We start from the raw sequence: 23,544 nt of genomic DNA on the forward strand, positions 1-23,544 counted from the left end.
TTTAAACTGTAATCTTTTGACAGTAAAGTCTTACATTTTCTAAAGAGAAGTATTCTTCGTTACATTGTACTCTTTTCAACATGTGGCAGTTTTAGTCAACACAAATTCCAAAAAAGAAATCATCTTTAAAAACATTTTTTTCATTTTATGAGTGTAAATATTATTTTTCAACAAAAAAAATCTTACAACAATAAAGGGAAACATTTTTCGAGAAAGAGGTTTTAATTGTAGTCCCATTTTTATCGGGAAAAATCCATAATATGAGAAAAAAATGTGTACGTGATTGATATGCGATTAATAGAGGTGCTCATATTGTACTGAGCAGTTTTTCTGTGTAAGCTCCGATTCCTGCTTTATGGTTATCATCACAGATATTTCTTTTTTTCCTTCTGTGCCATGCAATACACACACCACACACCTACAAAAAGCCAAATAAAAAGCAAAACACTTGTGGAGGTAATCCTTAAGATCTGTGATTCTCAAAGTGTGGCCAAGTTGTACACGGAGTCCCTCTAGTGGTGCATAAGATAATCACTGCCTAAATTCAGTTCAGTTGTATTTAACTCTGAACTCTTAAGTTCATTTTCACTTAATCTTTACTAACTGTTTGTTTTTAAACATTTTATGAGCTAATGTTTTAATTGAATCATTATTTAAGTACAGTTTTTTTTTTTTTAAATGCAGTGTTAATGTTCAAACCGTACATAATGTTAGTGGCTTACAATAATTTTAAATATTGAAGTTTGTTTGAAGTGTCCCCCCACCACCACCGTTCATATAAAAAGCTCAAGTAAGTGTGTGGTTTGTTCAGTTCAAGTGTTCCCATTAAAAGAGGAACCTGTTAGTGACCTTTACCTGCTCGGGTTTCACGTCAAGCAGCGCCGCACTGACATTGAGATGAGCTGCCGGGCCAGCACGCAGGCCTCATTTCCTAAGGTAGAAACATGAGAAGAAGAAAAAAAACAAAAAAAAAACTATCAATTTGTCAAAACACTGGCATCCCGCCCCGAATGCCTAAGAGGAGCTCGGTGAGCTTGTCCTTGTCAGTCACGGTGTCATCGGAAACACGTCTCCTCACATCGCACGTGTCCTTCATAATGAGGCCTCACATCCTCGCACGCCCAACCACGTTGGCATATTTTCAACATTTTGACTTTGACGAGCACGACGCAGCATGAGCAGAACTTTTCCATGTCCGTTTGAAATCCCAGGTAAGGAAGCGGTTTTGGGAAACTCAAGTGGGATGATAACAAAATAGAAGCATATAAAGACAGCTCCGAGCCAATTAGTAAGGAATATTATAATACATCATCTATATTAATAAACAATGAAATGCACTGTCAGAATTATATTATACTGTAATGGTATATCATTATATGTAAAAAAGAATAGAAAGAATTGTAATGTCTTTCAAGGTATACAGTTGTTATCTTGAACAATTAAAATCATACTTTCTTGGGTTAAATGTGAAACATTTTATATATAAAAAAAATAATATTACAAGAATAAAATCTTTTTTTCTGAGAAATCGTACAGTTACTTACAGTTGTAATCTGTCAAAAAGACATACACAAATAGTCAAATTCGTAATATGAATCCTACAAGAACATTCATTGTATTCTTACAAGACTTAAAATATAAAATAAAGTTGTTTTCTTTTGTAAATTTTATATTCACGAAGAAAAACAAGACAAAACATCACTTTAAAGACTTCATGAAAAAAGTATTGTAATTTTTTTCAAGAAATTAATTTGTCTTCATCAATATATTTTTTTCCCCAGGAAAAAATTGAAACATCCTATTCAATAAAATGTAATTTTATGAGAAAAAAAGTTATATTGGGCCAATACAAAAACAGACAATTTTACAATAAATCTTTTTTTAAAAAAAAATCTCACTCGAATAAGTTGTCATTTTATGAGAAAAAAAAAGTATATTTTTGTCCAAAAGAGGACTCAGAATCTTCCACGAACAATATGAATTTTTACAAGATTAAGATTGTGATACAGTATTATTTTGAGAAATGTTTTTCTTTGAAACCTCTTTTTTTTCCCAGAAAATTGTCAACGTCTTACTAAGATAAAGTTTGTAATCTAATGACAAAAAAAACAACAACAACAGTTTTTCAATAAAAAGTCATCTTATAACTTTGGGCAAACTCACTGAAATATTCCTTACTGCATCTGCCATAGGAAAAATAGTTGGCACCGCAGCTGGTTTCAGCCTCTGCCTCTGTATTCAATGCTTTCTGCTAAATCTTTCTCGAAACGCGCCGGTTCGAAGTGACGGGCACAGTTTGGAATGCTCGGCGCCCATAGCTGACCACGTTTCTTCCCCCCCCTCAAGCGACTTTCCCTATCCGCTGGTCACGTATTCCGTTAAAGAGTTAATACACCACATCAGGAACTTCTATCTTTCAACATATCTTTTATTAAGACAAGTACTCATCAGGTTTTTTTTTTTTTTCTTTTTGTAAAAATGTTGATGAACCAATACAAAAGATTAATGGCCAGAAGACAAACCAAGTGCTCACTACACCAAAGAAAACCAAAAAAGACATTGTTGAATCATTTTTTGGGGCGTAGTAAAACACAAACAGGCCCCTTCTCCTCCTCCTCCTCGTCGTCCTCCTCTAAGACATGTTACAGGAAATACATCATATCATGTATGCAAAACATTTACAACTGAACATACTGGAAGAGAAACACTGACTGTACACATCGTGCTCGTCCGCTTCATGGACAAATCTACTTATCTTTGTGGTCTATGCAAACTCATATGTAATGTGACAGTGCACCTTTATCATTAAGAACACACACAGCTGAGAAATCCATGTACATCGGTTTGAAAGGCTGCTGCTGCTGCTGCACTTCTACTAGGTACAATCTAAATATACTTGGTGGGGGTGGCAGGGCAAGGGGGTACATTTTTTTTCAATTCTTTTATACATTTGCATTCCACCTGAGATGCAAAAAAAGACAACTATTAACACCCATGAACCTGAGAGAGTGAACACAAACGTACTAATAATCATAATAATAAGAAGGAGAACCATCAAATGTAAAATCATTCTAATCAAATAGGATGAGCAGCATGGTAGTATACCTCAGTTCAACGGTGCAAAAACAACAACAACAACAAAACAATTGAAGCAAAATAACGTCATGCGGCTAACACTAAAACGCTCGTATACAGAAATGTGTACTTGTTTTTGTTGATGTTTATTTCGTTCTGACAATGGTTATGAACGTAAACTGTTAAAACAACAGGTTTACATGAAGTGAAAAAAAGTAGAGACCACAATAAATGATTTCAAAATGTTACCTATCAGCTTCATTCAAACCCATGACAATTAGAGTGGACGAACTCCATTTTGGTCTTCTTAAAATTCATTCGGGAAAATCTTTCAGCTGTATACTGGCCCAAATCAAGGTTAGCTCCAATTTTAACCAATAGGGGGCAGTCCATTATCGCACTCAGCACTTTTCCAGATGCTTCAGTGCAACATTGGGCCGAGAGAACTCAGAGAGTGAAATATCATACGTGCAAGACTCAGAAAGTAAGTCGTACTTTAGTTTGTTATGAAGTCGTATGTTTGGAGTTTGTTATGTTTCCTCTTTTGTGAAATATTGATAGATTTGAAGAATAATTGGACTTAGACCATTATTGCACTGAACATTATTTACGTAACCCCAGTTTGTTTCTTCTCTTTCAGGCAACCGAGGCAGTAGTGTCCAAGATTCAACCTGTGAAACTAAAGATAACAGCACCTCGGTTGTCGGAGGAAAACCAGCCTTTCTGAAAAAATGACAAAATTGGAGTTATCCCGCCCTTGCTCTCAATGGTTCAATTGGAAAAGCAACAAATATGTTAGTGTGGGGGGGAGGGGGGGGGGAAATGTAATCACCAAATAAAAATACGAAATAATAATTTAGTCTTTGCAAATAAAATGACACAACAAATGAGTCAATTTAAGAAGTCACCTTTTCAAGACAACTTTAATTTTACAAGAATACAGTTGTCATTTTATATAATGTTGTGTTTTCTTTAGTCAGAAAAAAGTCAGCGTTGTCATAAAGAATAGTACAATCTTGAAAAAAAAGTTGTATTTTTCCAGACAAAGCTGTAATTTTACAAGAATAAAAATTACATTTCTTTTAAGATTATAGTTGAAGTTAAGAGAATGAAGTCATTTTTCGAGAATAGCTTATAATGATATATTATAATATGGAACACATCATTTTCACATCAAATTTTTTTTAGAGCAAACTCGTCACCTTGTGAGAGTAATGTTGCAATATTACGGGTATGAGCATTTAAGAAATATTGATTTCTAATAAGAATTAAGTCAGAATTTTGTTATGAGACATTTTCTTTCGATTTTTATTTTCAGAGTCAATTTTCTAAGAATAAAGTCATACATTTTAAAGCAAAGTTTTTTTTTTTTTTATTTTAAAAAAGAAGTCAAACAGGAAAAAAAAGCCATAAAAAACGATTTCTGTAGATTTTTTAAAAAAATTACACAGAATTAGGACTTAAAAATGGACAGAAGAATGAATTGATTTTAAGAATAAAGTTGCGATATTGCTGCGGTAAATGGACTGCATGCCGACATTAAGAGTTCAACTCAATTTCAGTGAGTCCGTTTTCAATTTCAAAATGACTTATCATGGTCTCATATGTTTTTTCAACATCATGAAACGCAGCCATTGTAAACATGATTGTGTTCACTTTCTAGATCTGCTGTTGTTCCTTCTGATTGGCTGATCGCCTCAAAGAAGAACTACTGCTCCAATGAACATTTGTTATCACCAAATTTAATAATACATAATAAATACAACATCTGGGATCATCTAAGCTTTTGTACAACATGAACGCCAGAGTCCTAAACGGTTGCGTCAGTAAGCGACAACGTGGACGAACATCGTGTCGAGCCAGCTAGAAAGAGGATACAAATATACAAGATACCACTTTAATGCAGGGGTGGGGAACCTTTTTCCTCATAGGGGGCCACTTCACTGATAAAATCACACAAAATATATGGAAAACAAGCCATTCATGAGGATTAAATTCAAATTTCATGAGAATAATGTTCCCCCCCAAGAAAAGTCAAAATCATCTGAGAATAAAGTCGTAATTTCAAGACAATACAGGAGTAATGTTGTGGAACAAGTCGTATATGTTTGAGGGAAAAAAAACGTGGATTCTCACTAGAATAGTTAGGTACCAGAATCAAGTTGTAATGTTACATGTCAAGCTTCATTTATTCGAGAAACAAGTCGGAATGTTACAAAAATAAAGTCGTACCTTTATACGGGTAAGTCCTACACTCTTTTCCTCACTATAGTGATCAGAGGTGGCTTTAAGGCAGTGGTTATCCTGTATGCGGAATATATGTTTTATCATGACATAATTAGGTGTGGCTGTGTTCGTGATGGGGTTTCTGTTGCTCGATAAGAAACAAACAAAACAAAAAAAGACTTCAGGCTGTTAGGCAACAAGTGAGGAAAAAAAGTGACAACTTGATGGCACAGTCAACCATTCAAGACCAATCAAAGACGCCCTAAAGGTGACACTTCAAGAGACGTCTTTTGGCAGCTTTATGGATGAGGGAAAGTCAAGAACTAGACAGAAGACCCTTTGCGCCCCGTAATTTTACAGCGGAAAATATTTGCCGGTAATAAAAAGCATATACTGAGCTATGGGAAACGACGCGATCCCTGTAGTGGAGCAAAGCGAGTGCGGGGTCCACTGAAGGGGATCAGTTTCATCTTTTAATATATTTTCATGGGATTATTATCAGTATTGTTTTTAATAATCGACTGCCACTGGGTACATTCTCGTCAACTCTGACCCTAAACGTATTCATTAACCACATTTCCTGCTTTTTGTCCATTTGTATCGAGGATAAAAACTAAAATCAAAAATAACATAGTTGATAAACTTATTCAAGATTTTACAGGACAAAAAATAATAAATTCAGATTTATATGAGAAGAACATACAGCTTGTGTCACATTGGAAGCTATTTGGTTAACTTAGTTTAGTACAAAACAGGAAACAGGAGTTTGAAATGATCACTTGCCACTTTACCGAAATAAATGTACAAATGAAGAACAGCAATAACGTTAAAGCACAGCAAATTGTGAAGATGTTAATCCTCTGCTCAGGAAGGAGTCATTTTCATGCCATTTGTTCAAATGGTTGAGCTAAACTTGAGTGTCATTCTATCTTCTCGTAATGCGAGCTCTCTTGTGGCTCAAATCGTTATGCTAAAAGATAAGGACATTTTTAACAACAATATTTCCGATCTCTTGGGTAAATGAAATGTGGAGGAGCTTTCAAGAAAAGAATACTGCTTGTATCCCATGAGCATGACCCTATTTTGCACAAACACAGCGGTTTAAAATGGTTACTTTTGACCATAATAAACATTACGATGTTTTTTTGAATGGTAACTTTGCTCACATTTGCTGCGATTGGCTGCCGACCAGTTCGGGGTGTACCCCGCCTCTCGACCGCAGACAGCCGGCATAGGCGCCAGCACGCCCGCGACCCAACTGGGGATGATGAGCGGAACGGAAGATGCATGAATGAATGAATGTGAGCTTTTGAGCTAAACAACAACTTCATGCTTTCTTGAACGAGCCAGTCTTTGTGCCAAATAAAGCGAGGCTAACGTAAGCAAGATCAACGGAAATACACGAGTAAGGACTGCGTGTTTTCACAAGGCTGAGCAGTATTCGAGTTTGTGACTACTTGCTTAAAAAAAAAGAACCGAACAAAGGACGGATAAAGATCAGCTATGAAAGATTAGAATTTTGTTGTTGTTGTTGTTTTTTTGTTTTGTTAGCATCAACATTGACTCCAAAAACATCCAACATAGCTGAAATCAACTCAAGAATGAACTTGACGTGAGCTATAATTAGACTGCACTTAACACCAATGCTAAACGCTAAAGATAACTTCTCTCTTGGAATCTATGCTGACACAGACAGGCGACTTTTGACTTAAAGCAGCCACTTTATCAGGCACACCGCACCGTGCCTTCGGAATGGCCTGTATTTTCATTTCAGAATAAAAAAACGACAACAATAGTTGTCATTTAACCGGTGAACAGAAACATTCCCACAACAACAAATGTACTGCATCTGAAACAAACTTATTTAGAGGTCGCTCATATAATTGGCTAATATACACAAGCATGTGTTAAAAACACATTCACACAAATTCTTAGAGCTTAAGAATATACATCTCGTTAAATAATTTTTTCGGATACATTTTTTTTGACCTGATTCACAAAATTGTTTTTCTTCTTATTGCAATCAATTTGACTTTATTATCATAGAAATAGCCACTTATACTCATATTAATAATAATAATTTGTCTTTATTCTCTCATATTAACCACCTTCTCCTCATACAATTCCAATTTATTGCCATAATAATTTTGACTTTATTCTCATTAAAAATAACTGATTTCCCTTGTTACCCTAATTATTTTCCTTCTATCCTCATAAAATTAAGACTTTTGTCATAATAAAGTATCACTTTATTATCATAATAATTTTCAGAAAATTAATCATTTCTCCGTGTAAAATTACCACTTTATTAATAATAATTAATCATTTGCCTTTTTCCCCCCCTGAAAGTTGTGACTTTTCCTTTTAAGATTTTCTCTATATTGCTCTAAAAATGTGACTTTTATTCACATAAAATTGACTTTTCCCACAAAAATTACCACTTTATTGTTTTAACGATATTGTCTTTGTAAAATTGTCGCGTCAACAACCAGCTGATCTGTTGCTGGTCATTCAAGCTTCTGGGCTCACATATGGCCATAAACCCCCAAATTATATGGAAATAAAAAGTTGTTGGAAAAACTTCAACCGCAACGGCTCACAAACATGTTCCAAAAAAAAAAAAAAAAAAAAAAAAAGGGGTTAGGGCAAGTTGACATTTTGGGAGTCCACGACCATCTTAATCCATCTTTGATTAGGTGTTCCCAATAAAGTGGCTATTTTATTAGGCTTTTGCTTCGTTTTTTTCTGACATCCATGTATAAAACCAACAGCATCAAATGTACATGTTTGTGAGATGAAATTGCCATGATAGCTGAACTTTGACACAGTACATTTACATGTGTTGACACATGGCGTACGACTCTTAAAGGGGACATATTACGGGATGCAATTTTCAATTGCTTGCGGTCTCCGGACTGCCTGCAGAAAATGTGTCTGAAAGCAAGCCACTTTGATTTTGGCCCAACTATGACGTCACAGTGTTTGGCGATGTGTCTGCTGCATGCGCCACACTCATGGAGCTGCACACTAATTGACAAGTGCAAACGGGCAGTTTGGCGATCAAGTGCTGCAGCCTCCACCGATGTAAATTATAATACCAGTTTTGACTGTCTTTATGGGCCCTCAGACGGACTTGCGCCTTTGATTTGGGGCATTTGCCCCTGGTCCTTATGCTAATGCCAATCTCTACTCAAATCGGCTCGCCACACGATAGATGGGAGCGGAGCAGTGGCTCAGTTGAATGCTGACAGAACAGCCCCCCCAAAAACTCATTTCAACAGGGCTGTTTAGAAAGGATGATAAGTGTTTAATTAATTTTGGGGAATTTGGACCAAAACAAGTTACAGATATGATATTAATACATCCACAAACTATTTTAAACTCGGTAACAATAGAATAATATGTCTCCTTTAAGATTACTACAGACAAAAAAGGGAGATGAGCTTCCTCTTTGTGCTCAGCGACATTCAAGCTAAAAGGTAACAAACACACACACGCGCGCACGCACACACACACACACACACACACACACACAGACACACACAACAGGCCACTTTCACCTTTGAATCCACAGCCAAACACCTAAACCAACAAGCACAAGAGTGGGAGGGACGGTGAAGAAAACAAACAGAAAGAGAAAAAGGCACAAAATAGTCTGTAAAAGAAAGTAAGTGTACAGAAGTTTAGGCCCCAGCAGTCCAAGAAGGTTTTTAGACAGGAGACTCGGCCTCTTCTCAACACAAGGCCACCCCAGTCCTACTTTCACTTCCTGCTGAAATCAATCTCTCCCTCCCCCCCACAAAACAATCAGAGTTAGACACAATGCTGCCATAGCACCACCACACTTCTTTCCGCACTTTAGATGTAATACTCCTTCTTCTCGTCTGTGTTGTTGTGTCCGCCCTCGGCGTTGATGATGGCCGTGTCGGCGTCGGCGGCATCGTCCGCCCCTTTGGCTTCGTGTGTGAAGTAGGTGCCTGCACATATACCAAAAAAGAAATAAAAAAAACTAAACTAAATAAAAACACTCGACCATCCCACCACCCGACAACAAAAGACACTCGGGATGAGTTCATGTTCAAGTATGATTGGCCGTGCTTTACCTTTGTGTCGGGCAAAATATCGACCGAGAACAATGAGCGCACAAAGGATGGCGAACATCACCACGGCAACAACCCCTCCGATGACAGCGTGGTCAAGTTTGGGTGGCGCACCCTCGCCTGCTCGCGAGTCTGAAAACAGAAACATTCACACTTATAAATCTGACAACAAACACAGATCCAGTAGTATATGGACAGCACCACAATGGATTTCCACTCAATTCCAAAAATTGACGTGCAAACTAATAATTTAAGAGGTTTCACAACAATATGACATTTACCATTTTGGAATTCCAACCATTGCATTAAGAGTACCTCCAAAGCAGACCAGACCATGTGTCAAACATGGAGGAAGAAGAAGAAGAAACCAAGGCCAACTTGTACCAGAATGATGTGAAGAGACATGGAGGCAGAATAAAACAAGGGCAACTTGGAACAGAAATGATGAAGTAAGGAACAGCTTCTGATCCAAAGCACACCACATCATGTGTCAAAAATGATGAAGGACTGATGAACTACCAAACTGATGGGAAGAGAAAAGTCAGAAAGGAAGTAAAGAAGGAAGGAAGGAAGGAAGGAAGAGCTTCTGATCCAAAGCATACCACATCTGGATCAAACATGGTGGAGGTGGTTGAAACGAAGCTCAACTTGTATCCCGAACATTTTACCAGCTCATGATCCAAAGCATATCAAATCATGGTGGACAAAGACGAATGAACGGATATAGTGTGCACATAATGTGCACGTCATTTTACAACGTCATAAGATGAGCGTTCGATGCTGACACCTGTTTTTTTTGTTTTTTGTTTTGTTCTTGAACTCTGCCTTGTTAATCTGTGACTTGGGACTCGCAGTCGATTTGAGCCAACAACTTGAGTTCAACAAGGTAAAAGACTCAGAAGGTACAAATATTTATTCAAGTTTGAGCATCTTCCAGCTTCTGTTCATTTTGCCTTCTGACGCTCTGCTGATCCCAGAGTGCATAAAGGCCTTTTTACACTGCACTTGGCAAAGCGTTTCCCATTCATTGTGTGTGCTGAGGGGGCGTCAGCGCGTTTTGACATGACACTGAGCGTCAAGTCAATGCAGAGGGCATCTGACATCTGATAGATATGAAATAGACAATAGATAATAAATGTTCTATTCGGGAGCTTTGACGCGGTGACGTTCAAAAGCTCCTCCAATGGGAGTGGATTGATTGATTTCTGAGTGCTATTTTGGCCGACTTGTAATGTAAAAGGCAAGGGGGAAATGGAGGAAGGCATAATAATAGCGGTGTCCCACTATCCTGAACTTTGGCCCAATAGAAAAATCATTTTCCGAGACGTCTCTGCGGGAGGCTTTCAAAAGCTTTGTAGTGAAATTAGTATGGGATTTTCCATCTCGCTTTTTTTTTTTTTTTTTTTTTGCTGCTGCGTCACCTCCTCCTCCTTGAAATAAGCAAAGTTATGGCTTTCTTTTCCAACAATGAGATACATACATACTGCCGAGTTTGAGTCCACTCAGCGGGCAAAGCCTCCCGACTTCCTTCGACGCTGTCGCGTCAACACTTCCAAATATGGGATGGTCGCACTCCCGTCGCCATCATCGTCCTTTCCCACCGAGCAAGTGCAGTGTGAAAAGGCCTTAAATAAGGGGTCTTTGGGTGAACAGGAGCGCTTGGAGGGGGATGAAGAGTCCATGAAGAAGAAGAGGAGGAGGAGTGTTGAGAGTGAAAGAAGAGATTGTGCAGTTTATTTGTTCGTCAATTTTTCCGTGTTTCCCGTGAATAGTGATCGTTCTCTGTCCTCGCTACTTACATTGAGTCCAATGCTACTTAATTAATTGCTGTAATTGCTGATAGATTGTCTAAATAGTTTGAGCCCAAGCTACAGCATCAAATGTCAGTCATTCATATATATATATATATATGTATATATATCATTGTCTTTCTGTGTAATGTAGACCATACACACTTTTATATCTTCGGGGGCAAGGAACGGTTTAAGAACATCATTACACTGTGAAACAGTCGACAGCGCCTGCAATTTGGGCTAGAGTTCACACGCAATAAAATATATTGTGCTTCATAAGAGGCCATTTGTGGAAGTCATATAGAGCTCTATCATGACAGAGCGAGACGCCAGTCTGCAGATAAATTGCGCCCAAGCGCAGAAATGCGAGGCTGCCTTAGGTGTCATGGAGCATCACTCTCTCACGTTAAGGCACATTTATCCATGCACCCCCAAAATCCTGAAAAGAACAAGGCAACTTTTGAAGTCTTTACATTTCCCGGCCCAGAATAGTTCAGAGGCGTTTATCAATCGTCTACGATCGCTGCACACTGGGAGTGATGGAGGAGTGGCGGTCGACGGGGGTGGAAGGGGGAAATGGCGCCGCTGTTCTTTACTGCATGAGAGAGCAGCTCAATTTGCCAACAATCTCGCTAGTCATGCTCTCAACTTGAACGATTCTGCTCTAAGACACCAGCAGACAGTGACAATGCGATATATCACTAATGTTCCGTTGATTTAAAAAGAAAAGGATGGCGCACTAAGTGGAGCAAGTAGGAAAACTACAGAACAGTTAACTCTCTGGTCCACCTCCAATTTGCTCATGTAACATGACAAATAATAAAGGAAATAGAAACAAGGTCACAATTAATCATTCTTAATAAGCAAAACTAAATTAATGACATAAACATGCACGCTTGCCTCAATTGACAAATGATGAGGGGTTATACGAACGTTACATTCTCAAGTGTCACACAATTGCAAAAAGAAGCTGACGTCTTAAAATCATGAACACTGTAGTGATAGTTGGTTCCAAATGTTTTTTATGAAGGGCTAGTATTTAGCAATAACATAAGCTCGCAACGGCGGCACGGCGGACGGCTGGTTAGCACAGCCTGCCTCACAGTTCTGAGGACCTGGGTTCAAATCCAGCCTCGCCTGTGTGGAGTTTGCATTTTCTCCCGGTGCCTGTCTGGGTTTTCTCCGGTTTCCTCCCACAATCCCAAAACAGACATGGTAGCTGAATTGGTGACTCTAAATTTCCCGTAGGTGAGAATGTGAGTGCGAATGGATGTTTGTCTATGGGTGCCCTGCGACTGGCTGGCGACCAGTTCAGGGTGTACACCGCCTCTCGTGCTAAGATAGCTGGGATAGGCTTCAGCGCGCCCGCGACCCAAGTCAGGATAAGTGGATTGATGAATAGATTAGCTAGCAACACTGATCTACGCCAGGGGTGTCAAAACAATAGCCCGTCATCCATCTTTTGGCGGCCTGCAGCATTTCCAAAAATAACACTTGAAAAGGCTTGCAATGGTATTTAAAAAAACAAGAAAAGGTGGGAGTTGGGGGCAGTATGAAAAGTGTCGATGTCGAAGAAGTTCTCTTCATAACGCCCCTGTGAGCAAAGATTATTTTGTTTGTTCAGTTTCAGAAAACGCACTTGAGTTCTCCACTTGGGAATGTGAGGCTTTGTAAAGCGCTTTGGCCACTGTGATGGTGTATATAAAGCGCTACTATATAAGTGCAGTCCATTTACCATTTAGCTCTGTGTTATGGTCCAATTTGTGAACATCACATTCATGATCTTTAACTAAACACTGCTAAGAATATTGTCATCTTACTCGAGAGTGCTCTTTTTGCTTCTGAACAGCCCCTTTTTTTGATGGAATACCAGACATGCATTTGGTCATAAGAACGGTATTCTGATTAAATTACTCTTATTGGATTTATTACATATAGAATAAAAAAAAAAACATGCTCTCCTCCAAAGTGTAAGTTTAGATGGAGCGGTTTGTAAGTCCCAACTGGCTGACGACACACTGCATCGTCTAAATAAGGCATTTTCAAATTTAAATTCCGGATTACAATGACATTCACTCATTCATTGAGTCATTCATTCATTGAGTCTTATCACGTTCCATGATTTGAATCCAGCCTCAGCTGTCAGTGAATCCTCAAACCGCATTGGTGTTTTCTACGCCGAAGCGTAAATAAAAAGCTTTTTTTTCCCTCCACAGTCCCACCTGCTAGATTCGTTCAAGCACTGCTCTACAACCCCACCCCAGTCCCTTGTCACTAGGCGCACTTTGTCAAATTCAAAAGAAAAAAAAAGCCATAATCCGATCATGCTCACTATGCTGTTTCCCTGGCAACTTGTGGTAGATGGCGCATGCCTCACAGAGCATAGAAAGAAGAGGGAAAGTTGACAGGAGAAGCATGACACCCAAAAACCCAAAACAGTATTCTAAGAATAATGAGACAATAGCTGCATACTAAAGTGGCAAATGTATCCTCGACCCTAAAAAAAAAGTGTCCAAAAAGCTTTTAGTCTGTTCTAAATTCGAATGCGATGAAACAAATTAATGAGCATTTTTGTGGAGTTGGGGTTCACATGAGCCCCCCCTCCCCCTCCCGAAATGAACCATGTGCTGAGAGTTGGGCATCTGAGGCAGAGTGTTTACTGTGGCGGACTCTGCCAGGAAGCACGGCCAAGTCCCCGAGGAGAAGGAAAAGCTGCACTTTAATGAACATCCATGCACTAAAAAGGCATGCGCTCAGTCCTCTCTGCAGCTTCGAAAAACTCCACCAATTCTCCTACACCACCTTCCTCCTTCTCCTCCTCATTCCTCCCTGACCTCCTCTTGTCCCCTGCCGTCTTCCATTTGACACATCCGCCTGGAAACATGCCTTTGCACACCCAGGGAGATTTAGGCAAAACGTGTCGGATTTCAAAGCACAAAAAACACATTATATTCAGCTCGTGTACTACAGCTTTATGTATTATTAGGGTGCAGTGCTTTAAAGTCATACACATTTTCCAACCTTATATTCAAGCTGTCACGCTTTTCCTACAACCGACAACTCTATTTAGCAACATACAGTATTCCCACAAATACTCCAGCATATGACAAGTCATTGTATTGTGCTACAGGCCCTATCTTACTATATTTTCATAATGTTAATGTATCCACATATAACAACGATATGAATCTTTTTATTCAGAAAGAAAACATAGAATAATTGTCATTGTCGACTTTATATTTGTGTCTATGCTGTTTCCGCGGCAACTCAGGCTGGGGGGGCTCCACTGCCCCACATTCCAGGTAGAGTTGACCGCAACACAACCATGAAAGATTTATTTCTATACATTCATTTTCACAAAAAGAACCATTAATCTGTGTTTGATGTAAATAATAATCATAAAAATAATAATCCCAAGTGCCGACATGCTGAATCTGGTGGGGCACTGTCGCAGTCATTTCTTCCAATTTTTGTCAAGATTTTGTCTGAGAAAAAAAAAGGTCAAATCCATCAACAAACTGGTGTTGTTGTTTTGCTTGTCCTGCGATTGGCTGGCGACCAGTCCAGGGTATCCTGCCCCTGCTTCTCCCTCAAAGTCAAATGGGATTGACTCCAGCTCACACGTAATGCTAATGAGGACTTTTTTAATCAAAGGATTTGGTGGGACATTTGTAGCATGTGGCCCTAATACAAAACTAGCACTTCATTTCAGTTTTTTTTTCATTCCTCCGCTCTGCTACTTCTCGAAGCGCAGTGTAACACAAAACGTGTGTTACATACCACAACCCTGCATGGTGCTTGAAAGTGTTTTTTGAAATCATCCTATAATTTAAACAATAAGGTTTCTTTCAATGTGCATGGAGGTACTCACTGTAGCATCTCCTATCAAAATGAGCTGGCTCCGGTGTTAATTGGCTCCAGTGTTACTTGTAAATTCATTCAAGTAAAGAAAGCACACCGGATTTATTTTGGCTGCTTTTGTCTTCCACAACATTCCCTCTTCTCAATTCTTCTGCCTGACTCATCCAGGTCGGTGGTTTATATGTGGGCCCGTTGTCGACAAGGCAGGATTCTGTCGGGATCAAGAGCGGGATCCCCAGGAGAGGTTCAATAAATAGACGTGCATGCGATACATATCCCACTATGCGTCACATTCAGATGTCATATATTATTACAAGACACAGTGGTGTGTCCTGCCTCCCTCTTGTAATAAGTACAATTTGATGATGTCTGTAATGTGGCTGCTTGTCCACGCTGTCAGCGAAGCTCCGCTCGGCGTTCCGTGCGGGAGCGCTGACATGCCCGCGACGGTCTTGTCAGGATGTGAGCAGACCGCGGGGATTTATAGTGGTGGTGTGGGGGGATAAAGAGGATTTGCAAGTAATGCCCACGTCTGGTTGATGGAGAAAGCTACTCTGCACACATGCTTTCCCATGTCACCTCTCGTCTTTGTACATTTCTGTTTTTCCATCTATTGTCACACAATTAACATCCAGTTACTAAACCTAACATTTATTGTACGTGATTCCTTAAGAAAGTTCTCATCCATCCATCCATCCATTTTCCGAGCCGCTTCTCCTCACGGGCGTGCCGGAGCCTATCCCAGCTATCTTCGGGCGGGAGGCGGGGTACACCCTGAACTGGTTGCCAGCCAATCGCAGGGCACATACAAACAAACAACCATTCACACTCACATTCACACCTACGGGCAATTTAGAGTCGTCAATTAACCTAGCATGCATGTTTTTGGGATGTGGGAGGAAACCGGAGTGCCCGGAGAAAACCCACGCAGGCACGGGGAGAACATGCAAACGCCACACAAGCGGGGCCGGGGATTGAACCCCGGTCCTCAGAACTGTGAGGCCGACGCTCTAACCAGTCGTCCACCGTGCCGCCAAACTTCTCTTTCAAAATTATATTTTTGCTAGAAATGTAGATCAATATTCTTTTCTTCTTCCCCTGATCATATAAAATACTGTGTAGGTTTTATTGAACAGTGGCAACGTCATTGGTCATTAACACAGCACTCTAGCCAACTGTCACTTGTTTTTAATCATTTTCAGCAAACAAATCACATAGCTTTTCACAATACAGGGATAATTACACATTTATAAATGACTGTCGTACTGATAGGGTAAATTCTTCACCGAATGGACGATCTCCCAGCCTGTCAATATCCGTTTGGAAAAGTGGAATTGAAAAACGTCCGCATCTTTTGTATTTGTTGCGAGAAAGAAATAAACCAAACGAGATGAGGCGCGAGCGTACATGGGTAACATTTAACCAAATCATCTGCGGAACGTCGTACTCAAGTGGCGCAATATTGGACTTTCTTTGCTGCTGGCTCGCCTGTTAAATAAATTTCTCGCGGCCTTTGTAACGACAGAGGATAACTTGACGACACACAAATGTTATGATTCAAGGGGGGTTGAAAAAAATAAAGGTCTGATTGCAATAAATAAAACGGTGAATGAATGAAAACTCTATCAGTGAACCCCTGAGTTTATTGTGCCTTTAAAAAAAACCCTCATGTTGTTTATGCTATAAAATCAAACGCAAACTGTTTGTTTTCTTGTTCAAATGTGGCCTGGAATTTAACAATGTAGGCGAGGGAATCCTTTAGGCTTCATACAACAACATCTAATGTGCAATTTTTATAATTACCGGCAATCGCTCCATGAGAAAACAACATTAGCGTAATGAAGTTCCACTTGAGGCTGGGCTGGCATTCTCAACCTGCTCCTCCCTGGGTACCAATTATAAAAAAAAAAAAAAAAAAAAAAAAAAAAAAAAAAAGGGACTCACTTTCTTTATTAAGCAAAAATAAATAGCAAAAAAAAAACAAAAAAACAAAAATCAACTGGGAATTACACTAAACAAAAGTACGAAAGGGTGGGAAAAATAATTACCATTTCTAAACGATTCCTTAATTTTTCCAATGAAAAGGCAATTACACACGCGAGACTTCCAAGTCGACAGCGCGCTCGTAAAATTAAACCAGAACTCTGAGGCTGATCAGTAGCAGAAATGTGCGGTTCATAGGCCCAAAAAAAAACTGCTCGGAATGGACTCCTCAGACTCCATCTGGTGCATGATTTTCACACTTGTAAGGAAGAAAAAAACACTCCCATGTGCTAGTGCGAGTATACAGAAGTAAACAAGGCACGTCTTCTGCTGACATGCTAGTCGAATGAAGAGAAAATAATTCTCTGAGGCTTAACTTGACGAGCGGTGAGAACTGTATTAAGGTTCGCATTTTACATCATAAAGCTGCAGCGTCACACGTTTATATGGTGTTCTATTTCCAGGCATGACCTGTGAAAACCGACAAATATCACCGTAGGCTCCTTCAGACGAGACTGGAGACAAGGGAGGCGAGCTCCAGAGCTGCCAATCGGAGGAAATGTCGTCTGTTCAATCAAGCCGACAACCTGATTCCTCGTTCCGTTTGGAGGCGGGCTGGCCAAGAGCGTTGGGGGTGCCTTGTGAAGGCTTAGCCGGGATATGATGTCCCTGCCTCGGCTCAACTACGAGCAGCTGACGACTTAGGAGAATTATCCCACCCTGCCCCCGAGCCGAGGATTCTGGATAGTTTTTGCCCTCGCTAAATACTAGCTTTGTGGAATAATTTCCTCATTCCAAACTCCCTAATCACTATACAGTGCTAATTTGACTTACAAGTGCCCCAATTTATGAGTTTTTGAATTACACGCAACCTGGTATTTGAACAGGGGTGTGTACACTTTTAATATCCACTGCAGCCTTTTTCCTGTTTTTTTTTTTTTTTGTAATCTGCCTAGTGAGCCTATTGTGCTATTTAACAAATAGAAACAAAATAGTGTAAGACCATTTCTTGAATTTCTGAATTTGGCTCAATTTGTTATCGTATAAAGATTTTAGTCATCATTTGTTATTTTATAATTATTTGATGTATTATTTTGTAGAGTAAGTGAAATTATTCAGTAATATCTGAATTTGCTCATTCATATTGTATTTCATTTAATTTTACATTTATTACCCACCAGTTACTCAATACTTAGTGTGTTTTTTTTTTCCCACTGAGCACTTTCTTACTCTTAGTCAAGTAATTATTTGGAGGACTATTTACTCTTACTTGAGTCATATTATTCTAAAGTAGCAGTACTCCTACTTGAGTGCAATATTTGGCTACTGTACTCACCTCTGTTCACTAACTGTCCATTCAAACAACACCCAAAAATGCCAAACTCACTATATAGGCTACGATATAGTGCCTAGGGAGTCATTTAGTTTAAATTAGGTTTTAAAACTTTATTCATTTCGACCAAATATTTTGAGAATATATTTTTACGAGAATATATATACGACTATAAATCGCACGAAAAGAGACAACATACTGTACTATATACAGTCTATGAATACATATCTATCATGCATCTTACCTCAAAATCAGTTGTAATAGGCTCCAGGTCACCCACAACAACAAGGACGACGAGCACTAAAGAAGATGGAAGCTTGTGTTCGACCTTGACAACGAGTTGACATGTTTGAATACGCCGGATAAATGTTTTTATGTTTAATATGAAACTTATTGCAAGAAACTTTCATACACATGAAACAAGAAGTACTCTTTTGAAAGGGTGACTTATCTCTCTCCCGAGAGGTTTGCACACGCACGAAAACCCCCTTTGAGACCTGACAATTTGAACTCTTTTGAAACTTTTTACGAACATGAAACAACACGGAAGACGTTTATTGTGGCGTTTGCTCCCGCGCTGCAGCGACAAGAAAGAAAGGGGCCTTGTCACCTGAATTCAAAGGCGTGCGCAGACGACACAACAACTGACACTTGACACCGAGTAAAAGGCCCCTTTGTACACGACATGCTACTTCATCTCTTTGTGGCTATACGTGTGACAATTACAAATATGTCTGCACCGTACACACTGTGCAGCCTGAGATTACAAACCAAGCTCGATCTCAGCCAGGGTGGCCAGTGGTGCCACAGCGGCTGCTTCGTGAAAATTGGGCTTTACATTACGGCAAGTCGAACTATTCTGTGCCGTTATGCTCATTAAGGTGCTGCAAAGCAATCTAGCGCCAGCCAGCTTAGTGTGGCCCCTGTGACAGGACGTTTAGAGGAGTCGCGAAATGCGAGAAGGCTCAATTACATCCTCCCAGCATGCACTGCATAAATTGCACTAAATCCCCTTTCGTCTTTCAGGATGTTACAAAAAATAGGTAACGGCTGCGTACGGAAGGCGAGGGCTCACGGAGAAAAGTGCAGCGTAATGCACCGTGGAGTGTTAACCTTAGTTTTGTATCATCAGTGTCACGGTCTGTGTTATGGTTTTTCATGACTCGTGTGCTCATTTAGTTATTGTGTCCACCTGTTGTCGTCAACCTTCTACCTTGTGTCGACCAATCAGCTCTCTCCAGCCACTCGTCTCTTGTCCAGGTGTTCCTCGTTGCCTCGTCGATCTGTTTGTATTTCGTTCCCCAGTTTCTTTCAGTTCTCGTTGGTTCATTGTCATTGTCAGGTGTCGTTGTCTCTGTCTGTGCCACGTCTTAGTTACCAGTCATATTTTGTTTCCAGTTTTAGGTTTATTCAAGTGTTTCTTTGTTTCTTTTGTTATCTGTTGTGGGACTTTGTTTAGTTTGCTTTATCCGTGTTACTTGTTTGTCCTTTTTTTGGAAATTAAACATCATTTTTTTGAGACTCCTGCCTTGCCTCCCTGCTTCCCTGCCCTTGGGTCCTCCAAGTTTTTGCCTTGCCTTCCTCTCCTTCAGAAAACAATCGTGACAATCAGTCACGATTGTTGTTTAGAAGAGAGAAACTGTTTAGAAAAGGACAGGTGTGGGGAAAAAAAACATGGGATGAGATGAGTTATGTCAGACGAAAGTCGGGTGACAAGAGCCATTTACTAATTTCAAAAATATCATTGCTTTGTTCATCTCCAGCAGGGGTATCAAACTCATTTTCACCAAGGGCCATATTGGCATGATCAAGGCCGTCAAAGGGCCAGTTAGATGACAATAAATGTAACAAAATGTAATGTAAAATAAATGTAACTATAATCTTCAACATATTGTTAAATAACTGTATTTATTCTTACTTATTGCCCTGGTATTATAACTTGAATCATAAGAAACCCGCATTGCTCATCAACCATCAAACTATCCATCCTTCCATTTTCTGAGCCGCTTCTCCTCACTAGGGTCGCGGGCGTGCTGGAGCCTATCCCAGCTGTCATCAGGCAGGAGGCGGGGTACACCCCGAACTGGTTGCCAGCCAATCGCAGGGCACATAGGAACAAACAACCATTCGCACTCACAGTCACGCCTATGGGCAATTTAGAGTCTCCAATTAATGCATGTTTTTGGGATGTGGGAGGAAACCGGAGTGCCCGGAGAAAACCCACGCAGGCACGGGGAGAACATGCAAACTCCACACAGGCGGGGCCGGGGATTGAACACGGGTCCTCAGAACTGTGAGGCTGACGCTCTAACCAGTCGTCCACCGTGCCGCCCCATCAAACTATTTAAGTAAATAAAGAAAAATATCTCCAAACTCAAGCTATGACGTTAACGGGTTTCAAATATATATTTTTTTGTTACGCTTGACAAGTTTTGCACGACTCAAAACATTGGGGACAGTTAGCATTTTAGAAATACAAATCAGCCTGGGATAAAGTGCTAAGGGAATACGACCTGCTAATGAGAAATGTGTGAATAGTGAATACTCTAAAAATTTGTCTGCATGAATACAGAAACCCGTGGACACAGCAGCAGAAATACTCATAAGCTTACATACCCTGGCAGAATTTGTGAAATATAATTTTTTTTTTTTTAATACAACTGATGACTGCACAACAACCATCATTAATGTTCCTGGTTATGTTTTGTTTAATGAAAATGTTTTTCTGAAACGCTTGACAGTTTTATTTGAATCCTATTCAAATAAAATTAAATGTGTTTCGCCTGGCCCTTTATGTTTTCTTTCAAGAATTGTACATCTCTTACAAATTCAAACAAATGTGCACAACTGTGTGTTTTCTCATTTACTAAATAAAAGTAGGGCTTTGAATTTCAAAAGAAGAGCAAGTAAATAAAAAGAAAGTATTACGCGTTCAAATAAAGTGCTTAACTTCAGAATAATTATTTGAAAAAAAATACCGATAATACTTCATGTTTTTGATCATATGGATAGAATTAATATCATCCATGTTTGTTATGTAAATGCATACCTTGTAGGCCTGTCACGATAATTACGATATCGACTTATCGTTTGATAAATAAAATGTTTTTTTCAGGACTCGATAAATCCTCATTGTTGCGGTGAGCCGTCGGCGAGTTTTGACGGCTGTGTCAGCAACCACTAGTGGGCTCGTGGAACGCCGGCCGAACGGCGTTGGCTCCGTCCATTACGCCACAGCCTTGCTCCATGTGCCGTGTTTTGATGTACACAACAGAGGGAAAGTTAACTGATTATTCTGTTCGCTTGCTCGTGAGCTAACGAGCTAAGGAGCGACACGGCTCGCTCGACCGCAGCAACATCGTTTAAAACCTCAGCACCTTGCTCCGAGTTGTTGTGTGTGTTAGTCCCCAATTAACACACACACGGAAAAGTCAATTGTTTATTAAGTATGACCTCAGCGACACACGTTATTCAGCCAGTAGTTGAGTACAAGGAACATATTTGATTGACTTGAAAGGCTCGTCTCCAGCGCCTTCGATGGACCAAACATATAGTCCTGCAGCTTGAGAGCGGGTCTTATTTTTCAAGATTTCAGAGGCATAAAAAAACAAAGATATCATTTATCGTGAAAGTGTTTGAGAAAATCGCTCATCCTAAAAAAATCGTTGTTATCGTTACAGGCCGAGTTACCTTGCCTAAATATAGGTTGGGAAACAATGTAATAAGAGCAACAAACCATCCTTATAAATCAGGCATGTATCCTTTCACACACTGCGACTTGTGTTTCTATTTTGGGCCTGCATTCTTGCGATTGTTGTTTCGTTCGAACAAAGAACAAATCTTTTTAATGAATGAACTGAACTGAATCAGTTTATGAAATGATTCGTTCTTTTAGCTTGGTCACTGCCCGCCGGCGTGAGGCGAGCGAGTCGGCTGGGAGCGGAAACGGAACTGCTGAAGCGTTCTGTCACTCCCTTCTCAATCTTCGGTGGAATGACCAATGAGCAGCCAGAGTGCATGCGGGGACGGGACTTCATTTAACGTACCGCCACGTGATTTGCGATTCGCCAGCGTTGTCACCCACTTCGGCGAATGGCCAATGAGCAGCCAGCGTCAGGCAGCGCCGTGCAGGCGGGGGAGGGACTTAAGTGAACTGAATGTACTGAAGAAATGAAGAGTGATACATTCGTTGAACTGTGTTTTGATCCGCTAAGGAGCAAGGTACTAGTACGATGCAATAGCAATATCCATATTTGGTCACTTAAATGTAAGTTATCAGAGCAAGAGCACCATTTCTACCAGCCAATCAGCAAAGAGAAATACTATTACTGCTATAACTACGACTACTACTACTACTATGACAACTACTTTTTTACTATTACTACTATTATTATTACTTCTATTACTACTATTCTACTATTACTTCTACTACTCCTCTTCTATTCCTACTTTGACTACTATATTATACTACTCCTTCTCTACTACTCCATTATCACTACTACTACTCTACTATTAGTACTTCGACCACTCTACTATTAATACTCCTACTACTAAACCTACCACTACTTCTAATACTATGACTACTACTACCACTAATAGTTATAGTATGACTAGTGAGTTATACTAGTACTAGTAATACTGCTACTACTGGTACTAACTGCTACAACTACTACTACTACTACTACAATAATACAGTAATACTAAACTTACTAATAACGACAGCCTTCTCCATATTATTATTAGATAATTATATTACAATGCTCTAACATGGTAATGAAAGTAAATTGTAATGATTTTCAAATGAAATTATGGTTACTATTGTAAATTATTGTCCAAAAAATTTCCAAAAAAGAAGTTACTGTTTTGTTTTGTTTCAGTGAAAATATCCTTTTTGTGTTTCGCCTTAAAAATACAAAAACCTTGGCGGTACATGCTTTTAAATTGACAGCGATATTATTGGAATTAATTCTGAATTTCGTAAATGTCAACAAGTAACATATTAAGGGTTGGTAAGAGTTGACCACATAATAAATGAGTTGCTGTGCACATATTGGTATATTAATTGGTATATTATGCTTATCTTATCTCCTACTACTTACTACTCATAAACTGACCTGTTCTTGAAGCATCGTTTTCCCTTCTTTCTTGGGGGAAATGTCATATTGTGGCATAT

General features: G+C 39.5%; 1 protein-coding gene across 4 annotated transcripts in view; it reads right to left on the reverse strand.

Annotated features, from left to right (window-relative positions):
- Positions 1-4,795: 4,795 nt before the first annotated feature.
- cadm1b (cell adhesion molecule 1b) overlaps positions 4,796-23,544 on the reverse strand; it is a 254,336-nt gene continuing 235,587 nt past the window's right edge. For all 4 annotated transcript variants that reach the window (XM_061681795.1, XM_061681793.1, XM_061681796.1 and 1 more), the window contains 2 exons: positions 9,405-9,533; positions 4,796-9,278 (listed from right to left, as the gene is read on the reverse strand). In XM_061681795.1, the coding sequence (XP_061537779.1) occupies positions 9,160-9,278; positions 9,405-9,533 (248 nt within the window). In that variant the 3' untranslated portion in view covers positions 4,796-9,159. The remainder of the gene's footprint in view (positions 9,279-9,404; positions 9,534-23,544) is intronic.

The sequence above is a fragment of the Phycodurus eques genome, chromosome 7 (assembly GCF_024500275.1).
Source record: "Phycodurus eques isolate BA_2022a chromosome 7, UOR_Pequ_1.1, whole genome shotgun sequence".
Lineage (NCBI taxonomy): Eukaryota > Metazoa > Chordata > Actinopteri > Syngnathiformes > Syngnathidae > Phycodurus > Phycodurus eques.